Source organism: Arachis duranensis, chromosome 9 (assembly GCF_000817695.3).
Source record: "Arachis duranensis cultivar V14167 chromosome 9, aradu.V14167.gnm2.J7QH, whole genome shotgun sequence".
In the NCBI taxonomy this organism is placed as follows: Eukaryota; Viridiplantae; Streptophyta; class Magnoliopsida; order Fabales; family Fabaceae; genus Arachis; species Arachis duranensis.
Window position 1 is genome coordinate 83,125,163 of NC_029780.3, and position 20,041 is coordinate 83,145,203.

The 20,041-nt window shown below is 36.9% G+C and overlaps 1 protein-coding gene across 1 annotated transcript; it reads right to left on the reverse strand.

Moving 5' to 3' along the window:
- Nucleotides 1–17,554: 17,554 nt before the first annotated feature.
- On the reverse strand, nucleotides 17,555–18,109 carry LOC107465714 (uncharacterized). The gene is made up of 2 exons (XM_016084685.1): nucleotides 17,827–18,109; nucleotides 17,555–17,742 (listed from the first exon to the last, which is right to left on the reverse strand). Exons 1-2 carry the CDS (start codon nucleotides 18,107–18,109, stop codon nucleotides 17,555–17,557), a joined length of 471 nt encoding a protein of 156 aa, XP_015940171.1.
- Nucleotides 18,110–20,041: the final 1,932 nt, after the last annotated feature.

The window sequence follows — 20,041 nt, forward strand, 5'->3', positions numbered from 1 at the left end:
CCGATGCTTAAGTTAGCATGGGTCCAAGCAGATATTGAGTAGAATTAGAGTATGAGTTATACCTGGGTGCTCCAGTGTATTTATAGTAGTTGGTCGTGACCTTCCCTGGATAAGATATTCTTATCTTATCTTATCTTTTGGGAGTTTTATCTCTATCTTTGTGGAACCGCCTTTCCTAGGCCTTTTCGGCCTTTAGGTTTTGGGCTTCGTTCCTTTTTGATGGGCCTTCTTAGCTTATTTGTCCGAGGTCCGACCTCAGGCGTGGGCCTTGGGACGAGGTCGGACCTTCTATGAACTTCCCGAGTTTGGGGAGCTCGGTCAGGGTATGAACAGTGGCCATACAGCTAGGCAACGCGCACGTATGCATCACGCGCACGCATTCATATGCGGAAAATCCAGCGACCTGTACGTATCCCGGCGATTTCTGGGCTGTTTTTGACCCAGTTTTCGGCCCAAAAAACACAAATTAAAGGCTTCGGAGTAGAGAAATTAGGAGACATTTCTCTTTATTCTAGTTTGTTTTCTATTTCATTACTCTTTTATTTCCTATTTACTTTGTTTAGAGTTATATGGATACCTTCGATTTTGGAATTAATTAATGCAAGGATACTTTTCTACTAAATCTCTTTATTTGTTGAATATTTTCAATTGAGTTTTAGTACCATGTCCTCTTTCTACTCCCTTTACATGTATGCGAAATTGGCATCCATGTCAATGGAGTAGGCTTCCAACTTTGCTTTGGAGTTAGATTAATATTTGGAGACCCTTGAGTTGGAAAAAACTCAAGAGTTAAATAGAAACTGAAAATTGTTGGCTAGCTCTCTAGTTGCTAACGCTAATCCTTCCCAAGGGAGAGGATTAGGACTTGTTAATAGAAGTTGGCTCAAATACTTGACTTTCCTTCATTCGTTGAGGGTTAACTAAGTAGAAACAATAACCTATTATTATTAATCTTGGGAAATCCAACAAGGATAGAACTTCCGATTAATCTTCTCCTAGCCAAGGCTTTTTATTTCAATTGCATAAAACCTCTTGTTAATTTTCTTTGCTTTAAATTATAATTAATTATTTTATCATTCCTCACTCTAAAATTTCTCAAAAAAACCCATAACCAATAGTAACACACTTCCCTACAATTTCTTGAGAGACGACCAGGGGTTTGAATACTTCGGTTATTATTTTGTTAGGATTTGTTACTTGTGACAACCAATTTTTTGTATGAATGGATTTTAGTTGGTTTAGAAGCTATACTTTCAACGAGAATTTATTTGTGAATTCTAAACCACACAAAAGTCCGATCATCAAAATGGCACCGTTGCTGGAGAATTGCAAACGTGTGCCTTATTATTGGTTATTATAAATGTTTGCCTTTTGCTTGTTTGCTAGTTTTGTTAGTTTAGGACTTACTTCAGTTAAGTCAGAATGAAGGGGGTGACCCGTGACAATCACCCACTATCTTCGTTACTCGCTTAGACAAGATCCGCGTGCCTGACAACCACAAAGCGGTCTACATGATGTTCAATGTAGTCATTGGACGACAACCAGAATATATTCTCTTGGGTCTCTGATCCACGGATTCGCATCGTATCTCCTGACAATAGAGCATCTGAATTCGTGATTAGAACCTTCGTGGTATAGGCTAGAACCAATAGACAGCATTCCTGAGATCTGAAAAATCTAAACCTTGTTTCTGGTATTTCGAGTAGGATCTGGGAAGGGATGACTGTGACGAGCTTCAAACTCAGGACTGTTGGGCACAGTGACAGTGTGCAAAAGGATCAGGGGATCCTATTCCGACACAAGTAAGAACCAACAAATGATTAGCCCTGCGGTAGCTGTGCCTGGTATTTTTCATCTGAGACGAGAAATCCGACAGTTGATTAGCTGTACAAAAACCGTAGCCAGAACATTTTCACTAAGAGGATCATACAGCTTGCCATGGAAGGGAGGACGCATGATTGGATGAAGACAATAGGAAAGCAAAGGTTCAGAAGCAACAAACATCTCCAAACGCTTATCTGAAATTTCCACCAATGTATTACATAAGTATCTCTTTGTTAATTTCCGTTTGTTTATCTTTTAATTATCAATACCTCAAAAACATTTGAATCTACCTGACTGAGATTTACAAGATGACCATAACTTGCTTCAAGCCGTCAATCTCCGTGGGATCGACCCTTACTCACGTAAGGTATTACTTGGACGACCTAGTGCACTTGCTGGTTAGTTGTGGGGAGTTGTGAAAAGTGTGATCACAATTTCGTGCACCATTAATCTCAAGAAAGATAAAGGGAATATTGTTGTGTAAAATCCTTCTTGAGAACCCCAAGTTCTCACCCTTTATCCTCTTTTTCCCCACAGATGGAGATAAGTGATGAGCGGATATTTTATACGCTTTTTGGCATCATTTTCATATAGTTTTTAGTATGTTTTGTTTAAGTTTTATTAATTTTTCATAGGTTTTAGTGCAAAATTCACATTTTTGGATTCTACTTTGAGTTTGTGTGTTTTTATGAAATTTCAGGTATTTTCTGGCTGAAATTGAAGAACTGATTCAGAGACAGAGAAAGCACTGCAGATGCTGTCTAGATCTGACCTCCTTGCAATCCAAAGAGCCTTTCTGGAGCTACAGACGTTCAAATGATTCGTTCTCAATGGCTATGGAAAGCTAACATCCAGAGCTTTCTAGCAATATATAATAGTTCATACTTTGCTTCAGAACTGAAGGCCCAAAACTAGCATTCAACGGTAGCCTCCTGCCCTATTCTGGCACCCAACGCCCAAAGGAGAAGAGACCAGCGTCCAACGCCCAAGAAGGACCCCTAGCAAGAGTTCAACGCCCTAGAGGCCTTCTAGCACGTGGATCTCAATCAAGCGCAGCACAAACACTCACCAAGTAGGCCCCAGAAGTGGATTTTTGCACTAAAAGACTGTTTTACCCTTCTTAATGTAATCCTTAGTCATTAGTTTAGTATTTAAAGAATTTTACACCTCTCAATAAACGGGGGACGCACACTTTAAGTAATATTTTTGTTTATCATTGTATTTTCTATGAGTATGAGTTTCTAAACCTCCTAGGTTGAAGGGAGGAGCTCTGCTAAGTTTTATGGATTAATAAAAGTATTACTGTTCTGTTTTAATCCGTGTTTGATTCTCTATTCTAAGTGTATCTTCGTTCTTCATCAATATGAATGCGTTGAACCGGCATAAGGTTATCCCATTCTACATGGGTTCAGAGTGAGTCTTTCATCGGACAATGATGAACCAGGAGCTTTGATTATACATCTCTTAGATGGCTAATCCACGACTTCAATGGGGATTTCTCGAAACACCAGTTCAACCGAAGTCTGGGGAGATTAGAGTTTTTTTGGTAGAGGCTAGAACCAAAGGCACAACAACCTCTGATCCAAAAGATTCGACCTTGTCTGTGGCATTTTGAGTAAGATCACCACAGAGAATAAACTGCCAGAGTTTCACCTTCAATCATACTGGTTCCGCACAAACCCTGGAGTTCAGATCTGGAGGAGTATTAGCAATTTCTTAAGAAAGACGTTAATCACATACAGCTTGCCATAGAAGAAATCATTCACAGTTGAAGAAGGCAGTAAGACCGGAATTAATCCAGAAGAACAAAGCATCTCCAAGCCTTAACCATATTCTTATCACTGGTTATAATCAAACATACTAATTCCATCTTATTCCAATTTTATGCGTTTAAACAAATCCAACAACTCTTCTATCTGCCTGACTAAGATCTACAAGATAACCATAACTTGCTTCAAATCACAATCCTCGTAGGATTGACCCTGACTCACTCAGGTATTATTTGGATGACTCAGTGCACTTGCTGGTTCAATAGTACGAAGTGTAATTCCGCACTACCAAGTTTTTGGCGCCGTTGCCGGAGATTGTCCGAGTTTGGACAACTGACGGATTATCTTGTTGCTTAGATTAGGTAATTTCCTTTTCTTTATAGGTTTAGTTTTATTTTATCTGAGTTTTTTATTTCTTCATTTTTCGAAAAAAAAATTCAAAACCTTTTCTTTTCTTTATTGATCTTTATCTTTGGTTTGAATCTTTTTGTTCTTGTTCTTGTGAAATGTTCGAATTTCTCGCCTTTCTTTTTCTAAAAATTTTCAAAAATACTATCTTTTGTTTGAGTCTTGTGTCAACCCTTAAGTTTGGTGTCTCTTTATGTTTTTTCTTTTCAAAATTTCAAAAATTATATGCTTTGATTTCAAAAATTTTAAGTTTGTTGTCCCTTGGTCACTTTAGTTTTCATCTCTTTTAACTTGTTCTTGGTTTTCTTTCTTGATATTCGAATTGTTCTTGGTAATTTTTCTTGTGTTTGATTTCAATTTCTTTAAATTTGATGTCTTTTGGTGTTTTTCATGCAAATTTTGAAAAATTGTGTCTTTGGTTTTCAAAATTTTTAAGTTTGGCGTCCTTTGAATGTTCTTGTTTTCTTTGAATCCTTTGAGTTTTGTTCTTGGTGTTCTTCTTGATCTTCAAAGTGTTCCTGTTTCTTTTCTTGTTTCGATCTTAAAATTTTTAAGTTTGGTGTCTTTTGGTGTTTGTTTGCCTAATTTTCGAAAATTATTATTCTTAGATCTAAAAATTTTAAATTTGGTGTCTTTTGGCTGTTTTTCTCTTCTTCATTAATTCAAAAAATGAAAAACAATATATTTTCTATCTTTATGTCAAAATTATTTTCGAAAATTTCAACCAAAATTTCAAATTTTAATTTCAAAATCATTATCTTATCTTATCTTAATTTCAAAAATCAAATTTCAAATCTTATCCTTTTATATCTTATCATATCTTTCTTTTAATTTGATTCTTTCTTATCTTATCTTTCTTTTAAATTTTAAAATTCAAAAATTTTTCAAATACATTGTTATCTTTCATTAAATTTCAAATTATTATCTTATCTTAAATTCGAATTTCAAAATCAAATCTTTTAAAAAAATCAAATCTTTTTCAAAATATTTATCTTATCTTGTTTCAAATTCAAAATTCAAAAATTTAAAATTCAAATTTTCAAAATTCAAAATTCAAAATTCAATTTTCAAAATTCAAAATTCAAAAATCTTTTCAAATTTTTATCTTTCTTTGAATTTCAAAAAGATCCTATCTTATCTTATTTTAAATTCAAATTTCAAAATCTTATCTTATCTTATTTCAAATTCAAATTTTGAAATTCAATTTCAAAATTTAAAATTTAAAATTTTAATTTTTTTAATTAGAAACGGTCTTTTTTATTTTGATTTCAAATCTTTTTGAATTAAAACTTATCTTTTCTTAACTTCTTTATCTTATCTTTCTTACCTAACTTATGTTCTTCTTTTTTTAAACCTTTTTCTATCTTATCTTCTTTTAAATTTTAATTTTAAAATCTTTTCAAATCTTTTCTAATCTTTCTATCTTATCTTGTTTTCAAATCTTTCTTAATTAGTTAGTTGTTTTCTCTTTCTTCTTTTTCAAAACTTCCTAACTAAATCCTCTCTCTTCGATTTTTGAAAATATCTTCTTTATTTCTCCCTCTTTTTTTTCGAAAATCATCAATTAATTTTCAAATCTTTTTAGTTAATTAGCTTTTAATTCCCTTCTTATTTTTGAATTAAATAAATGAATAAAATAAAAACAAAAATATTTTAATTTTAGTTTCTCTTTTTACTTCTTAATTTTCGAATTTCTCTACCCCTCTAGCCGAATTCTTCTTCTCCTTCCTCTATCTTCATTCTTCCTTTTTCTTTTGAATATCTCACCGGCATCTCCCTATACTATGACATAAAGACTCCCATTCTTCTTTGTCTCCTATTTATGCATGCAGAGACACCGGAGTCACTATAGATCCAAAGAGGAATGCACAAACTGGGAGACCTCTGGGCTCCTATATATTTGACACTCCTATTGAATCAGATGACTTTAAGGTCAACCTAGACCAGGTCCTGCTATTACGGCAAAAATGCCAGTTTCAAGGACACACACAGAAAGACCCCAGTAAGTTCATCTCTGACTTTCTGTAGTTCTGTGATACTGTAGATGACAATGGAATGGACCCTAAAGTCCTCAAACTAAAACTCCCTCCATTTGCTCTGAGTGCTCAAGCAAATGAATGGTGGCATATGAAATTCAGAAGAAGTCTGAAAACCTGGGATAAGGTTGTTAACAATAATAGGTTCTCTCCCTCACAGAGATTAACTAAGCTAGTGATCGATGTTCAGACCTTCAAGCAAAAGGAGAGAGAGTCTCTCCATGATGCTTGGGAGAGCTACAAGTTGATGTTCAGGAATTGTCCTCCCCATATGTTCTCAGGATGGGATAAGACAATGATCTTCTATGAAGAATCTCTGATATAGTCAGGAAGATAGTAGATCACTTTACAAATGGCCCTCTGTACTTTATAGAGACACATGAAGAGACAGATGAGCTCATTAAGATAGTTACTAACAACCAGCACTTGTACTCCTATGAGGAGACTCTAGTTAGGACAGAAGTTCTAGACATGGGGACTGTAGCCGCACCCCCTGTTGAGATTTATAATGCTCCTAGTGATATGAGTGGTAACTACCCTCAAGGAGACACTCTCACCCATGACCAGTGGATACCTGAGCAGGTTAATATTCCTCTTACTAAGTTGTTTGAGAAAGTTCATCCCCATAGGACCCTCATAGAAAGCCTGATGCTCTCTGGGAAGGAGACCTTAAAAGAAGGTGCGACAGTAGTCTTCACCAAAGAGGCCAAACCTCAAGAGACTGCTATCGAGAGACTGAAGGCAATCAAGAACCAAGAGGATCCTGAGAATGCCATTGAGCACGCCCCTACAGAGGAGAAGGAACCTCGAGTTGAATCTTCTCTGGGTGTGCAAGAGGAGCCTGTGATTACCACAGAGCACCCCCATGCAGAGGTAAAAGAGCCTCAAGAGCTATCTTTCTTTGGCGTGTAGAAAAAAACCGGCAGATGAGCAGTTTGCTCATTTCCCAGTAGCCCTTAAGGAGCTACAAGTCAATATCTCTGTTGCAAAGGTATTGGAAAAAAGACCTCCTATACGGCCTATCTAAAAGACATTCTTTTGAAAAGAAGGACCTAAGGAGAGATGAAATAGAGGTACTTACTAAGAAGTACAGTATCCTAATTCAGGATGAGCTGCCTAGAAAGATGCCAGATCCAGGGAGCTTTCAGATCCTATGGACTACTGGAAAGATCATTTTTGACAAAGCCCTGTATGATCTTGGCTTGAGCTTAAATCTGATAACTTCATCTGTGATGAAGAAGCTGGAAATCCAAGAGGCACATGAAAAAAGGATTACCTTACATAAGGATTGGATGGTGTTCAAGGTTCTTGACCCTCCATTACCCTGACAAGGGAGGCACTTGCATAAAGGATTCAGTATTCAAGCCTCCTCCCTTTGATGGAACCAATTCAATCCCTCCTAAGACCAAACATAAGTTTGGTGTTGGATGTACACTATCCACCAAGAAGGAAAGCCCCAAAAGGAAGATACCTAGGCATTGGAAAAACAAAAATATCCATACTGAAGGCTTTTCACCATGGAAAATGGTAATGTTCACTTACCTCATCATGGTATTCATCATGGAAGAGGAAAGTGGCAAAAAGGGACACCAGCATACTGCTGCAAGCCCAACCCTGCCTCATGTAGTAAACAAGATCCTGTCTCTTGAGCGTCTTACGCTAATCCATGAGAGCACAGGAAGGACGCTCCGAGTAAGGAGTAAGAATTTATTCCTTTATGACTATTGATGACGAGTCATCTTAGCCTAGTTTAACTAGTCTTTTTCTTTTGTTTTCAATTGATTTTATGCACTTTCTTGAGCTATAAGCAAGCTAATTGGGTAGAATTTCATGTTTCCTTTGATTTAATCAACCATAGATGAATTAATGTAATTTCATGAGGTTTAATGCCATTATTATCATATATTATGAAAGAATGAATATCTCATGATTTTGAGCATAGCTTTGATGTGTTTGGTTGATTAATGATAGGTGAAGAAAGCTTGGAGAAAGGTTGAAGGAAGAAGGAATGGCTAGGAGGAAGAGAGAACAAAAAGTTTGAGCAAAAGTTTGCCTCAAACTTTAGCTCAAACTTTTGGAACAAGTGAAAATGAACCAGGGAGCAAAAAGCTTGACCAAAAGTTTGCCTCAAACTTTTGCGTAAACTTTTGGGAGAAAAGCTTGAGCCAACATTTGCCTCAAACTTTTTGGCAAACGTTGGCATCACAAATCAACACCCTGGAGAGCAAAAGTTTGCGCCAACGTTTGCCTCAAACTTTTTGGCAAACGTTGGCGCCATGAGTGTGCAAGGGGGAGCCAACGTTTGAGCAAAAGTTTGACCCCAAACTTTGGCCCAAACGTTGGTAGCAGCAAGGATGAGTGACTGATATGAAAAGTTTGAGTAAAAGTTTGCCTCAAACTTTTACTCAAACTTTTACTCAAGCTTTCATGATTCCAAACCCGGTTCACTTTAGTTCTCTCCCCAACTCCAAGAGTAATCAACCAAGGCCTCTATCAACCCAATTCCATCACGAGCAAAGGCCCAGTTCAAGGCTTGAAGACCAATTGAAGAAGGTGTATAAATAGCATAGGATTTAAGTTTTGATAGAGCTTTCTTTTCGGTTTTGGGATTAAGGGCACTTAGTAGAGAGCTCACTTTACATTTTAGGATTGTTGTTTTTAATTCAAGGGAATTTGGGAGGAGAATTGATCTCTCTTCTTCCTTGTTCTTGCTTGAATACTCTTTACTTTTCTTGCTTTGGATCTTGGGTGGAGAATTAAAGAACTTCTATTTCAATCTCACCTTGGGATCTTGTTAAATTTTACTGCACAATTGAATTTCTGTTTCAGTTAATTGCTTCTTCATCTACTTTCTCTGCAATCTTCATTTCCTTTGCAATTGTTCTTGGTGGATCTAGGAAGGCATTGAGATCTAGACTTGGTTATCTAGTCTCTTGGGTCCTGAGATCTGAATTCCAATTTTACATTCTCTGTTTAATGCTTTTCAATCTCATTTACATTTCTGTTTTTAGATCCGATTCAATCCAAGTTATCTTCTACTTCTCTGTTTGTTGCAATTTACTTTTCCTTTGTTGATTGGATATTTTTGAAAATCTTTATACCATTTAATTTCTTATTCTTTAAGATTCAGCACTTTAAATTTCAGTTCTCTTTAATTTCATGCAATTTACCCATTCCCTTTACTTTCCATGCAATTTAAATTCTGTTAATCACAAATCTCTCAACCAAATCTTGATTCGCTTGACTAAACCAACCAATATACTAAAATTGCTCAATCCTTCAATCCCTGTGGGATCGACCTCACTCTCGTGAGTTATTATTACTTGATGCGACCCGGTGCACTTGCTGGTGAGTTTTGTGTCGGATCGTTTTCCGCACATCAAGTTTTTGGCGCCGTTGCCGGGGATTAAAATAGATTGACAATGATTAAGTGAGGTGGTGGTCTAGATCAAGCATTTTCTTTATTTTTGTTCTCTGTTTTAAAAGTGAAACCAAGGTGTTTGAGTTATTGCCTCACTAAGAAATTCTTTCTCTGTTACATGAATTTTAAATTTCATTGATGTTTACAAAATACAAATGGATTTCAACTCATCTTATGGTCAAACAAAATTTTATGGGATATCATCCACCATCACCAATATCTAATGATGGCTGGGAATATCACCAAAAGAATACACATTCTGAGCACTCCAACTCATGAAGATTTGCTTCAGAGACACAAGATGAGCAGGAGAATCATGTGGGATACCAACCACCACCACAAAATGATTCATATTATTATCCTCATGGTGGGTGGGAGTATCACCAAAGAATGAAAGAGCATCCACCCTCACTTCCCAGTTTCTCATTTGAAAGTTCTTCATCACTTGATTATGCCTCAACACAAAGTTTCCTCCAAAATCCATACAAGTCATTCCATCAATCACATAACTCATTCCACACCCCTCAACAAAACTTCACCACAACACATCCACGTCACCAAAATTTCTCTCAACCTTCATCTCTTGAACCAACAGATGAGGATTACCTTCAAGCCATTGAAATTCATAGAAAACTCGTGGAAAGATACACACAACCCCAATCCTGGAAAGAAATCATCCTCAAGAAGATGAATGGGCCCTTAGAGCAAATAAGGGTGAACTTAGAACCATCAAACAGTGAAGATGAAGACAAGTTTGCGGGAGAGGAAGTGGAAAAACAAGAACAAAAGGTCCCTGTGTCAAGTGGAATTGCAACGAAGGATGAGAAACATGAGCCAAGGATTTTACATTCACAAAAGCTACTTGAGGTGACAATGAAACATAAAGATTCCCTCCCAAAGAAATTAATAGAAAATCAGGAAAAAGAAGAGGAGGAAGCCAATCAAGAGAAGTCACACTCAACTGAAGCAGAGAAGTGCAAAGAGGAAAAGCCCATGGAACCTCCAATGCAAAAAGCTCTTGATGAAGAAATCACTCCAACAATCACACAACCACCAAGACTTGGACTCAAGGAAGTGAAGGCAATTAACAAAAGCACTGAGAAGAGGATTGTGACCAAGCTACAAAGGACAATATTCATGAAAAAGAGAAGGTCAACTACAAGCAATCCGTCCCTTGATCCAGCAAACAAGCTTAATCAAGTTATTAACAAAATAAAGCTTGCTGAGAAGAGATCAAGACAGGGGGCACTAGCTGAATCTTTCCCCCCTTTGAGGTCATTCCTCTTAACAAATTGGAAGAAGAGGAAGAAAGTGAAGAACAACATGTCAAGCTAGTGACAATAAAGAAGCGCTTGTTGGGAGGCAACCCAACTTGAGGTAATTTTCTCTTCATAGCTAATTTAATAAAAGAGCTGAGTAGATTTCTCTGTATTGCAAAGAGCTAAGTTTGGTGTTGCATACCAAAATAGTTAAAGGGTGACTGTTGGATGCTAAGTTTGGTGTTCCACCAAAAATTTCATTAAGAACACATTGAACCCTCAGCATGATCAGTATCGGCTCCAAACAATCAGAGAAACTACTTAACAATTGTCATGTTTCTAGTTTTTAGTTGTTTTCTAGTTCGTAGTTTGTTTCTTAGTTCATAGTTTATTTCCTTAATAAAAGTACTTGATGTTTCATGCATGTATTTATTTTGCTACATATAGAAGTAGGCAAGAAACTAAGTTTGGTGTTCCCACACCAACTTAGGTTCACAGAATCACAAGCATACATGCATGCTAACTGTGTCTCAAGTGCTTGGGGAACAAGCAACTTTCAATATCTTTTGTAGGAAGTCATTCAATCTCTTGGAGGAAAAGATACATCATCATGGACAAAAGAAGGACATGGAATCTAACAAAGATGATGACACAGCGGAAACAAATAGACTCCAAGAGGTTGTATTGTTCTCTGACTGATTCTAGTTCAAATATGTTAATTGAAAGTGCAAATGTCCCCTGTTGATTAGTGTCTTCTTAGATTCATTTACTGTCTGCGAGTTTGTTTGGTTTCATGCTGTTATGGCTTACTAGTCTAAGTGCTTGATTCAGTTTCATCTTACTTGAATTATATGTTTTGTCCCTCGTGCTTGAATAAAAGAAAAATAACTGTGAAATAGAGAAAGAGTAAAAGTCTAGCATGATATGAGACAAAATGAGGTTATGTGGTGGTATGTGCTGGTTCATTAGTTGATTTATGAATAAGGCTGAATGTTGGCATGACTTTGTGATATGAACTTGAGTTACATTTCATGAGACTTGACAAAAGAAAAAGGTCAAAAATAAAAGAAAGAAAATGCAAGAAAAAGAAGCAAAAAGAAATAAACAAGGCTGGGCATCAATAGCTTGAGATTTGGATATATGCCTGTGATGCTTTTTGTACAAAGATAAGCTTGGATAACTAGGTTCTAAGGGGTGCTTCATCACCCGGCAACTTGGGTTAACTAACCCAGGATTGCCAATCGAAAGTCCACCATCAAGAGCTACTTTGAGACAGAGCATTTAGTAACCCAAAGAGGTGCTGGGCATCAATTTCCAAAGAACAAACAGAGATGAACAAAACGAGCTAAATGCCTGTGATGTGTGTGTGCTAAGGAGAGGCTTGAGCAAGTAAGCCCATAGGGGTGTTTCAACACCTAGCATCTTGAACCAACTGGGGCGGGAATGCTGGCTGAAAGCTTACTCTAAAAAGTCGCCTTACCACATAGCATTAAGCCTCAGCCAAGAAAAGAACAAGAAAAGCTAAGGACCAAGGAATAACAAGTCTCATTTTTTTGTGTGATTCAAGTAAGGATCCAGAGGAATGCTGATGCCTCAGCCACAGAATAAAAATCCCTAAGTTGATGCCTCAGCCATAGAATAAAAATCCCTAAGATACCATGCATAAAAACCCCATTTACTAGTATTCAATGTCTTCCAATAAAAGGCTTATACACTTCTCTGCTTCTAGTAATTTTTCTTATGTCTTACTGCTTGCTTGGGGACAAGCAAGATTTAAGTTTGGTGTTATGATGACGAGTCATCTTAGCCTAGTTTAACTAGTCTTTTTCTTTTGTTTTCAATTGATTTTATGCATTTTCTTGAGCTATAAGCAAGCTAATTGGGTAGAATTTCATGTTTCCTTTGATTTAATCAACCATAGATGAATTAATGCAATTTCATCAGGTTTTATGCCATTATTATCATATATTATGAAAGAATGAATATCTCATGATTTTGAGCATAGCTTTGATGTGTTTGGTTGATTAATGATAGGTGAAGAAAGCTTGGAGAAAGGTTGAAGCAAGAAGGAATGGTTAGGAGGAAGAGAGAACAAAAAGTTTGAGCAAAAGTTTGTCTCAAACTTTAGCTCAAACTTTTGGAATAAGTGAAAATGAACCAGGGAGCAAAAAGCTTGACCAAAAGTTTGCCTCAAACTTTTGCGTAAACTTTTGGGAGAAAAGCTTGAGCCAACGTTTTCCTCAAACTTTTTGGCAAACGTTGGCATCACAAATCAACACCCTGGAGAGCAAAAGTTTGCGCCAACGTTTGCCTCAAACTTTTTGGCAAACGTTGGCGCCATGAGTGTGCAAGGGGGAGCCAACGTTTGAGCAAAAGTTTGACCCCAAACTTTGGCCCAAATGTTGGTAGCAGCAAGGATGGGTGACTGATATGAAAAGTTTGAGTAAAAGTTTGCCTCAAACTTTTACTCAAACTTTTACTCAAGCTTTCATGATTCCAAACCCGGTTCACTTTGGTTCTCTCCCCAACTCCAAGAGCAATCAACCAAGGCCTCTATCAACCCAATTCCATCAGAGCAAAGGCCCAGTTCAAGGCTTGAAGACCAATTGAAGAAAGTGTATAAATAGCATAGGATTTAAGTTTTGATAGAGCTTTCTTTTCGGTTTTGGGATTAAGGGCACTTAGTAGAGAGCTCACTTTACATTTTAGGATTATTGTTTTTAATTCAAGGGAATTTGGGAGGAAAATTGATCTCTCTTCTTCCTTGTTCTTGCTTGAATACTCTTTACTTTTCTTGCTTCGGATCTTGGGTGGAGAATTGAAGAACTTCTGTTTCAATCTCACCTTGGGATCTTGTTAAATTTTACTGCACAATTGAATTTCCGTTTCAGTTAATTGCTTCTTCATCTACTTTCTCTGCAATCTTCATTTCCTTTGCAATTGTTCTTGGTGGATCTAAGAAGGCATTGAGATCTAGACTTGGTTATCTAGTCTCTTGGGTCCTGAGATCTGAATTCCAATTTTACATTCTCTGTTTAATGCTTTTCAATCTCATTTACATTTCTGTTTTTAGATCCGATTCAATCCAAGTGATCTTCTACTTCTCTGTTTGTTGCAATTTACTTTTCCTTGTTTAATTTCTGCAAATCCAATTCCCAATTCCCTTTATAATTCAAGCCATTTACATTTCTTGCAATTTAAGATTCTGCAATTTAATTTCTTATTCTTTAACTAAGATTTTGCAATTTACATTTCTTGCATTCTAAGTTTCTGCCATTTAATTTCTTGTTCTTTAAGATTCAGCACTTTAAATTTCAGTTCTCTTTAATTTCATGCAATTTACCCATTCCCTTTACTTTCCATGCAATTTAAATTCTGTTAATCACAAATCTCTCAACCAAATCTTGATTCGCTTGACTAAACCAACCAATAAACTAAAATTGCTCAATCCTTCAATCCCTGTGGGATCGACCTCACTCCCGTGAGTTATTATTACTTGATGCGACCCGGTTCACTTGCCGGTGAGTTTTGTGTCGGATCGTTTTCCGCACATCAACTATCTTCCTCCTTAAAAGGAGCTGTCCGTTGATAAATGACAATTGCTCGATGGTCTAGAATTCCTCTCATAGAAATAAAGACCTTGTTATAAGCATAGTTCTAAACCAAAAAATAATTCCCATATAAAAAATTTGAGTTGTCACAAGTACAAACCCCAATAAGAATTAACCGAAGTATTTGGACTCCGGGTCGTCTCACAAGGAATTGCAATGAAGTGAATGATTATTGGCTATGAAGGAACAAGGGGGTTTGATTTATAAGGGGCGGAGAATAAATGTGAAGAAGAGTAAATCAAGCAAGCAATTGAAGGAAGCGAGGTAAAGAACTCTTGGCTAAGGCATGGGAAATTGAAATCACTATCCTTGTCAACACCCCAAATACTGATAATTATGAGGTACCAACCTATTAAGTCTACTTCCTAAAAGCTTTAAGTATGTAATGTCTAGTCCTAAGCTTGAAGTATATCAAATAGGTTTGATCACATCAACCCTTAAGTCCCAACCTACCTACTAATTAACTTAGTAGTGGGTTAGCGTCAATGGGTATCAAATTGATCACCAAGGGTTCTCGAATCACCAAATCCATTATATCCAATGACTCAAGGTTACCCAATTCCCTTAGCTTGGACCAAGAGTTAACAAAACTACTCAAAAATTAAAGAGAACATTTTGTCAAACACATAGAGTGCAATAGAAGTAAACATCATAAATTGTAAGAAATCGTAAAATCTAACAACTACTAATTGCAAGGAAAATGAAATCATAATTCAATTCATCAATAAAAGAAACATCAACATCAAATTGCATTAAATGTAAACCAATTCCAACATGAGTTCATCATCACACAAGAGAGCAAATGAGAAATTAACATTGCAACTAAGTGAATCAAGATGTAGAAATGTGAAATTACAAAAGAAACAAGATGAGATCAAGTAATTAATTCAATATCTAAGACAATCTAACCTAATCCTAACCTAATTCTAGAGAGAAGAGGGAGCTTCTCTCTCTAGAAAACTAACTAAAGGCTCATGTTGGCTAAACTAATTACTCCCCCTTTGCTTGGGCTTTAATTCTGCATGAAATATACTCAAAAACAGGTTGGAATTGGGCCTGGGCTGCTCAGAAATTGCCACCAGCATTTTGCCTTTAAGTGAGTCACGTGCGAGTATCGGGACATGCACGCCATGTGCGCGTACGCGTCGATTGGCTATTTCTTCATCTGCACGGACGCATCATGTAAGCGTGCACGTCTCTATGCGAAATCACTTTTGCGTGTGCGCACCTTGTACGCGTGCACGCCCATCGATGCATTCCCAATTCTTGTTTCCTTATGCATTCTCCACTTTGAATGCTTTTCTCCTCATTTCTTCCATCTAATACTTGCCTTATGAACCTGAAATCACTCAACAAACACATCAAGGCATTGAATGGAATTAAAGTGAGTTAAAATCACCAATTTAAGGGCCTAAAAAGCATGTTTTTACACTTAAGCACAATTTAAGGGAGAATTACAAAATCATGATATTTTATTGAATAAATGTGGGAAAAGGTGATAAAATTCCCCAAATTAAGCACAAAATAAACCACGAAATCGGGGTTTATCAAATCTCCACACATTTAAACTAAGCATATCCTCATGCTAGAATCAAGAAAGAAGCAAAAGGGTATCACATTTATTCAATGCAAACTATCTAAATGCAACCTATCTATATGCAATGTATCTATATGAATGCATCCACTTGGTCAAAACAAGTTAATTTCCAAGAATACATATACAAGCACAAGGGCTAAAGCAATAACAATCAAAGCAAACCCACAATTGAATTGAATCATTGAAAGATTTTACAAACTTGCAAGAAAAGATGAGCATAGGTGGAGACATGTAATTGAGCGATCGAACCCTCACCGGATGTGTATCTGCTCTAGGCACTCAAGTGTATGGGTTTGATTCACTCAATTCTCCCCTAATCATACTTTCTAAGATTTGTTTTTCATCTAACAATCCACAATTTCTTTATGCATGCATACAAATATCATAAGGGCTTTCCATAGGTTGTAATGGGGTTAGGGTCAAGGTAGGATGCATATGGTCAAGTGGACTAGAATTTGAATCTTTGATTAACCTAAGCTTCCCACCTAACCTATGACAACCTATACAATTCTAAACAAACCTAACTACCCATTCTTCACTTTTTCACACACTCATGCATTCTATTTTTGGTCGCCACAGATATGCATTGACTTTTGTTGAGCTTTACTTTGGGCATTTTATCCCCTTTTTATTGCTTTTATTTTTCTTCCTTTTTCTATATTATATATATATATATATATATTTTTTTTTTCTTTTTGTTTTTCTCATTTTTTTCTTTTCAAACTAAGATATATACAAGAACATCAATGCATAAGGTTAATACATGATTAATACATGAGTATATACCCAATTTCCAAGATTTTCAACACAAACACAAAATATACTTTTATCTCTACCCAATGTTCCCAACTATTCCAAAATCAAATGATAAACACTCTCACTAGTCTAAGCTAATCAAAGATCCAAATTAAGGACATTTATTGTTTTTCACTTAGGCTTGTAATGTGCTACAATTAAGAACAAATGGGTTAAGCATAGGCTCAAAATTGGTTAACAATGGAAGATAAAAGGTAGGCTATTTGGGTAAGTGAGTTATTTGAACAATGGTGTCAATCATATAAATGCATGTATACACAAAATAATGGACATAAAGAATCAAACAGACCAAAGATTACAATCATAGGAAGAGAATACTGCACACAAGAATGAAAGTAAGTGGTTATATATGATGTAACCACACAATTAGGCTCAAATCTCACATGGTTGTGTTATTAGCTCAAAAATCATGTTCCACAAAGTATATAATTCAAACAAGTTCTAAAAAAAATTTCAACCAATTGGGGTGATGCCTTAAAAATAAATTTCTTGGAAATTTTCATCACAGTGACAAAGTATATTCTAATGCAATGTTGTGATTTAAAATTTTCCTTAGTTTACCCCCTTTTCAATCAAAACACAATTCTTATATAAAAAGGGTCAACTAAGTTTTAACAATCCAAAATATATTTTTCTCTAATCACAATCAAAGACTATGTACAATAATCCCAAAATGATCTAAAAGATAAAGTGCAAAATAAAGTAAAGTAGCAGAAACTAAAGATAGATGGTTGAAAGTTCACCATATAAATGCAAACACCGGTCACAAATGGTGACCTTCCCACACTTTAGAATCAAGCATCATCCTCGATGCTACTGCTGAAGCTCAGGATGGGGGTCAACAGTCGCGCCAGACTGTGGCTCAGGCTCGCGCTGTGGCTCAGGCTGTGGAACTGGCTGCGGTATCTCTGTGGTGACCTGTGTCTCTAGGGGTGCCTCCTGCTGAGTCGGCTCCTCACCATGCTCCTCCTCCTGGTCATGCTCGTCAGAAACGGGAGAGTCTGGGAGCGAAAGTAGCTCAATGCCCTGTGAGGCGAACACCTGGTCTATGCGGTCGAGACGTCACATAATGCGACGCTCGATACGCTCCATAAAGCAAAATAGGCGCTGGACCAACAGGTATATCGGCTCAGGTGGTGGTGGTGGTGGCAAGGGTGCTGCTGCTGCAGCTGAGGAAGAGGGTCCTGCTGCTGCTGTGGAGGACGAAGGTCCGGCTGCCTCAATTGCCGCTCTAGCTCGAGAACGGCGTCTGGCCGAGGGCTTCTCATGCACCCATCCACCCCATGGAATAGTAACCTTGTCGTCATCATCTGAGGGTGGTAGTGTCATGTCATCATCCTCCCACGGGACATCAGCTAGCTCAATCATGCTGGTGACCAGTGTAGAAAACGGTAGTAGGCCACAAATGTGCGCTCGCCACATGGAGTGGTGGGGAAGACATAGTGGGCGAATATATTCTGCCAAGTCCTAGCCTCCCTCGACAGATAAGTGAAACGCATCCCCTTGGGCTTTTTGTTCCCAGAATCCATCACCCAAGGGGCACCAGGTGTGGCAATCACGCACTTAAGTGCCTCATAGTCAAATGTCATGCAATGGATGGCCATCTCTGCCTGCTTATAGGCGCAGGTGTCATCAGGACGAAGTTAGCAGAGCAGTGCATCCCCAATAGCAGCCTCAATGATCATAATCTCTCTACCCCATAGCTGAACTGAATCGAGAGTGGCACAAAAGAAGTTGCAATAAAATTCCCTCACCCATGAAGTGTTTATCCTCCCTAAATCTCTATCAACGAAATCCAGGCCCAACTCCAGAATACGGGTGTTTATAGCACGTCTCACATCATTGGGAAGGATCCATTTCTTCTCAATGTTTAGATTTTTCTTCCGGAAATTGGGAAAGTGAAGTTCACAGTAAAGATTGGGAAATTTGATCGGATCAGTGGAAGGTAGCAACTGATTTTCCTTGTCTGTGTCATTCAGCAGATTCTTAGCATAATTTACATAGGGAGAAAGGGTAGAAGCCTTAGAGCACCTTCTCTTCTTAGAAGTAGTGGCTATAGCTTTTTCTTTGTCTGACATCCTGAAAAATAGAGATGATACAAGATAAGCAGCTAGCCAAGCAGATATAAAGCATTCAAAGCAAAGCATATTCATGAAGTGAATAAGGAAAACAGAATTCTTGGAATGCAAGCAACAGAATTCATAATTCAAATCAAGTCACAAACCAAGAATGTAAATCACAATTGCACATTACTTGTTCATTAAGCCTAAAAAAATTCCATATCCAAAAGAATGATCAAAAGAGTTAAGTGAAAAACCAAAAGGGAAGTTAGTTGGTTAAACAAATTAAAGTTAGAAATCAGTTTGAAAATCAGTGATATGGTGATTACCGACTCAATTCAAAAAGAATATACAGAATGTAAGCACACTCACAATCATGAAATGCATCAAGTCATTGATGATGAAATATAATATTGCTAGAAAGCAACCAATATGAAACAAATCATCCATCAACGTAAAGATCATTAGAGTTATATGAATTGGTGTAGGTAAAATCAAAACATTGAGAAACAAGCAAATCAAGTAGCATTCAACACCAATTCCAACAATGCATAAAAGTCACAAGTTCAAATAAGAATGAAAAACCTCATGATCCATGTGACTTAATGAGATTAGGTACGAATAGAGTGAACCTACTAGTCACATAGTTTAAAACTTTCAAACTTGTGTGTTTATGCAAAAGAGGCACAAAATTTCAAGAAAGTTTCAAGTTATGGTCAATTTGAAAACTTGCTTAACCATGCAATGCATATAAGTAAATCAACATTGTAAGCAAGTAAGGAATATAACAAGTATGACCAAAACTCGTAAACAGGTTCTTGAAGGGTTTCCAAAACCATTTAGGCAACAAAATCCTATTAACACAGAAATCATCAAATAGAAGTTTGTACACCAATCAAAATAATGTTATTTCATAAAATATGGTTAGGAAAAATCCGGCAGCATTCCATCAGTAAATTGGCTATTTCCCAAATTCAAAGAGTCAAATCAAATTCCATATGAATCCATTAAAAATTAAAAGCACAAAAACTATGTATGAGTTCATATGAATTGAACAAATAGCCAATCATTAGCAGCAAACATCAGAAAATAATTCAAACTAAACCAACCAGCAGTCATAAGGGAAGCAACATTCAGCATTAACAATCTAAATGAGCACAGGGCAAATCAATGAAACAGAACAATTCCAAACAGCAGCATAGATTCAAATAAGCCTAAATCCACTACTCAGCCCAGATTC

What these genes read in the sequence shown, in the direction of transcription:
- LOC107465714 (XM_016084685.1), bottom strand. Translation starts at nt 18,109, where the DNA reads ATGATTGAGCTAGCTGATGTCCCGTGGGAGGATGATGACATGACACTA. An exon ending in CCTATTTTGCTTTATGGAGC is followed by an intron (nt 17,743 to 17,826) that starts GTATCGAGCGTC and finishes TTTCGCTCCCAG; the next exon opens with ACTCTCCCGTTTCTGACGAG.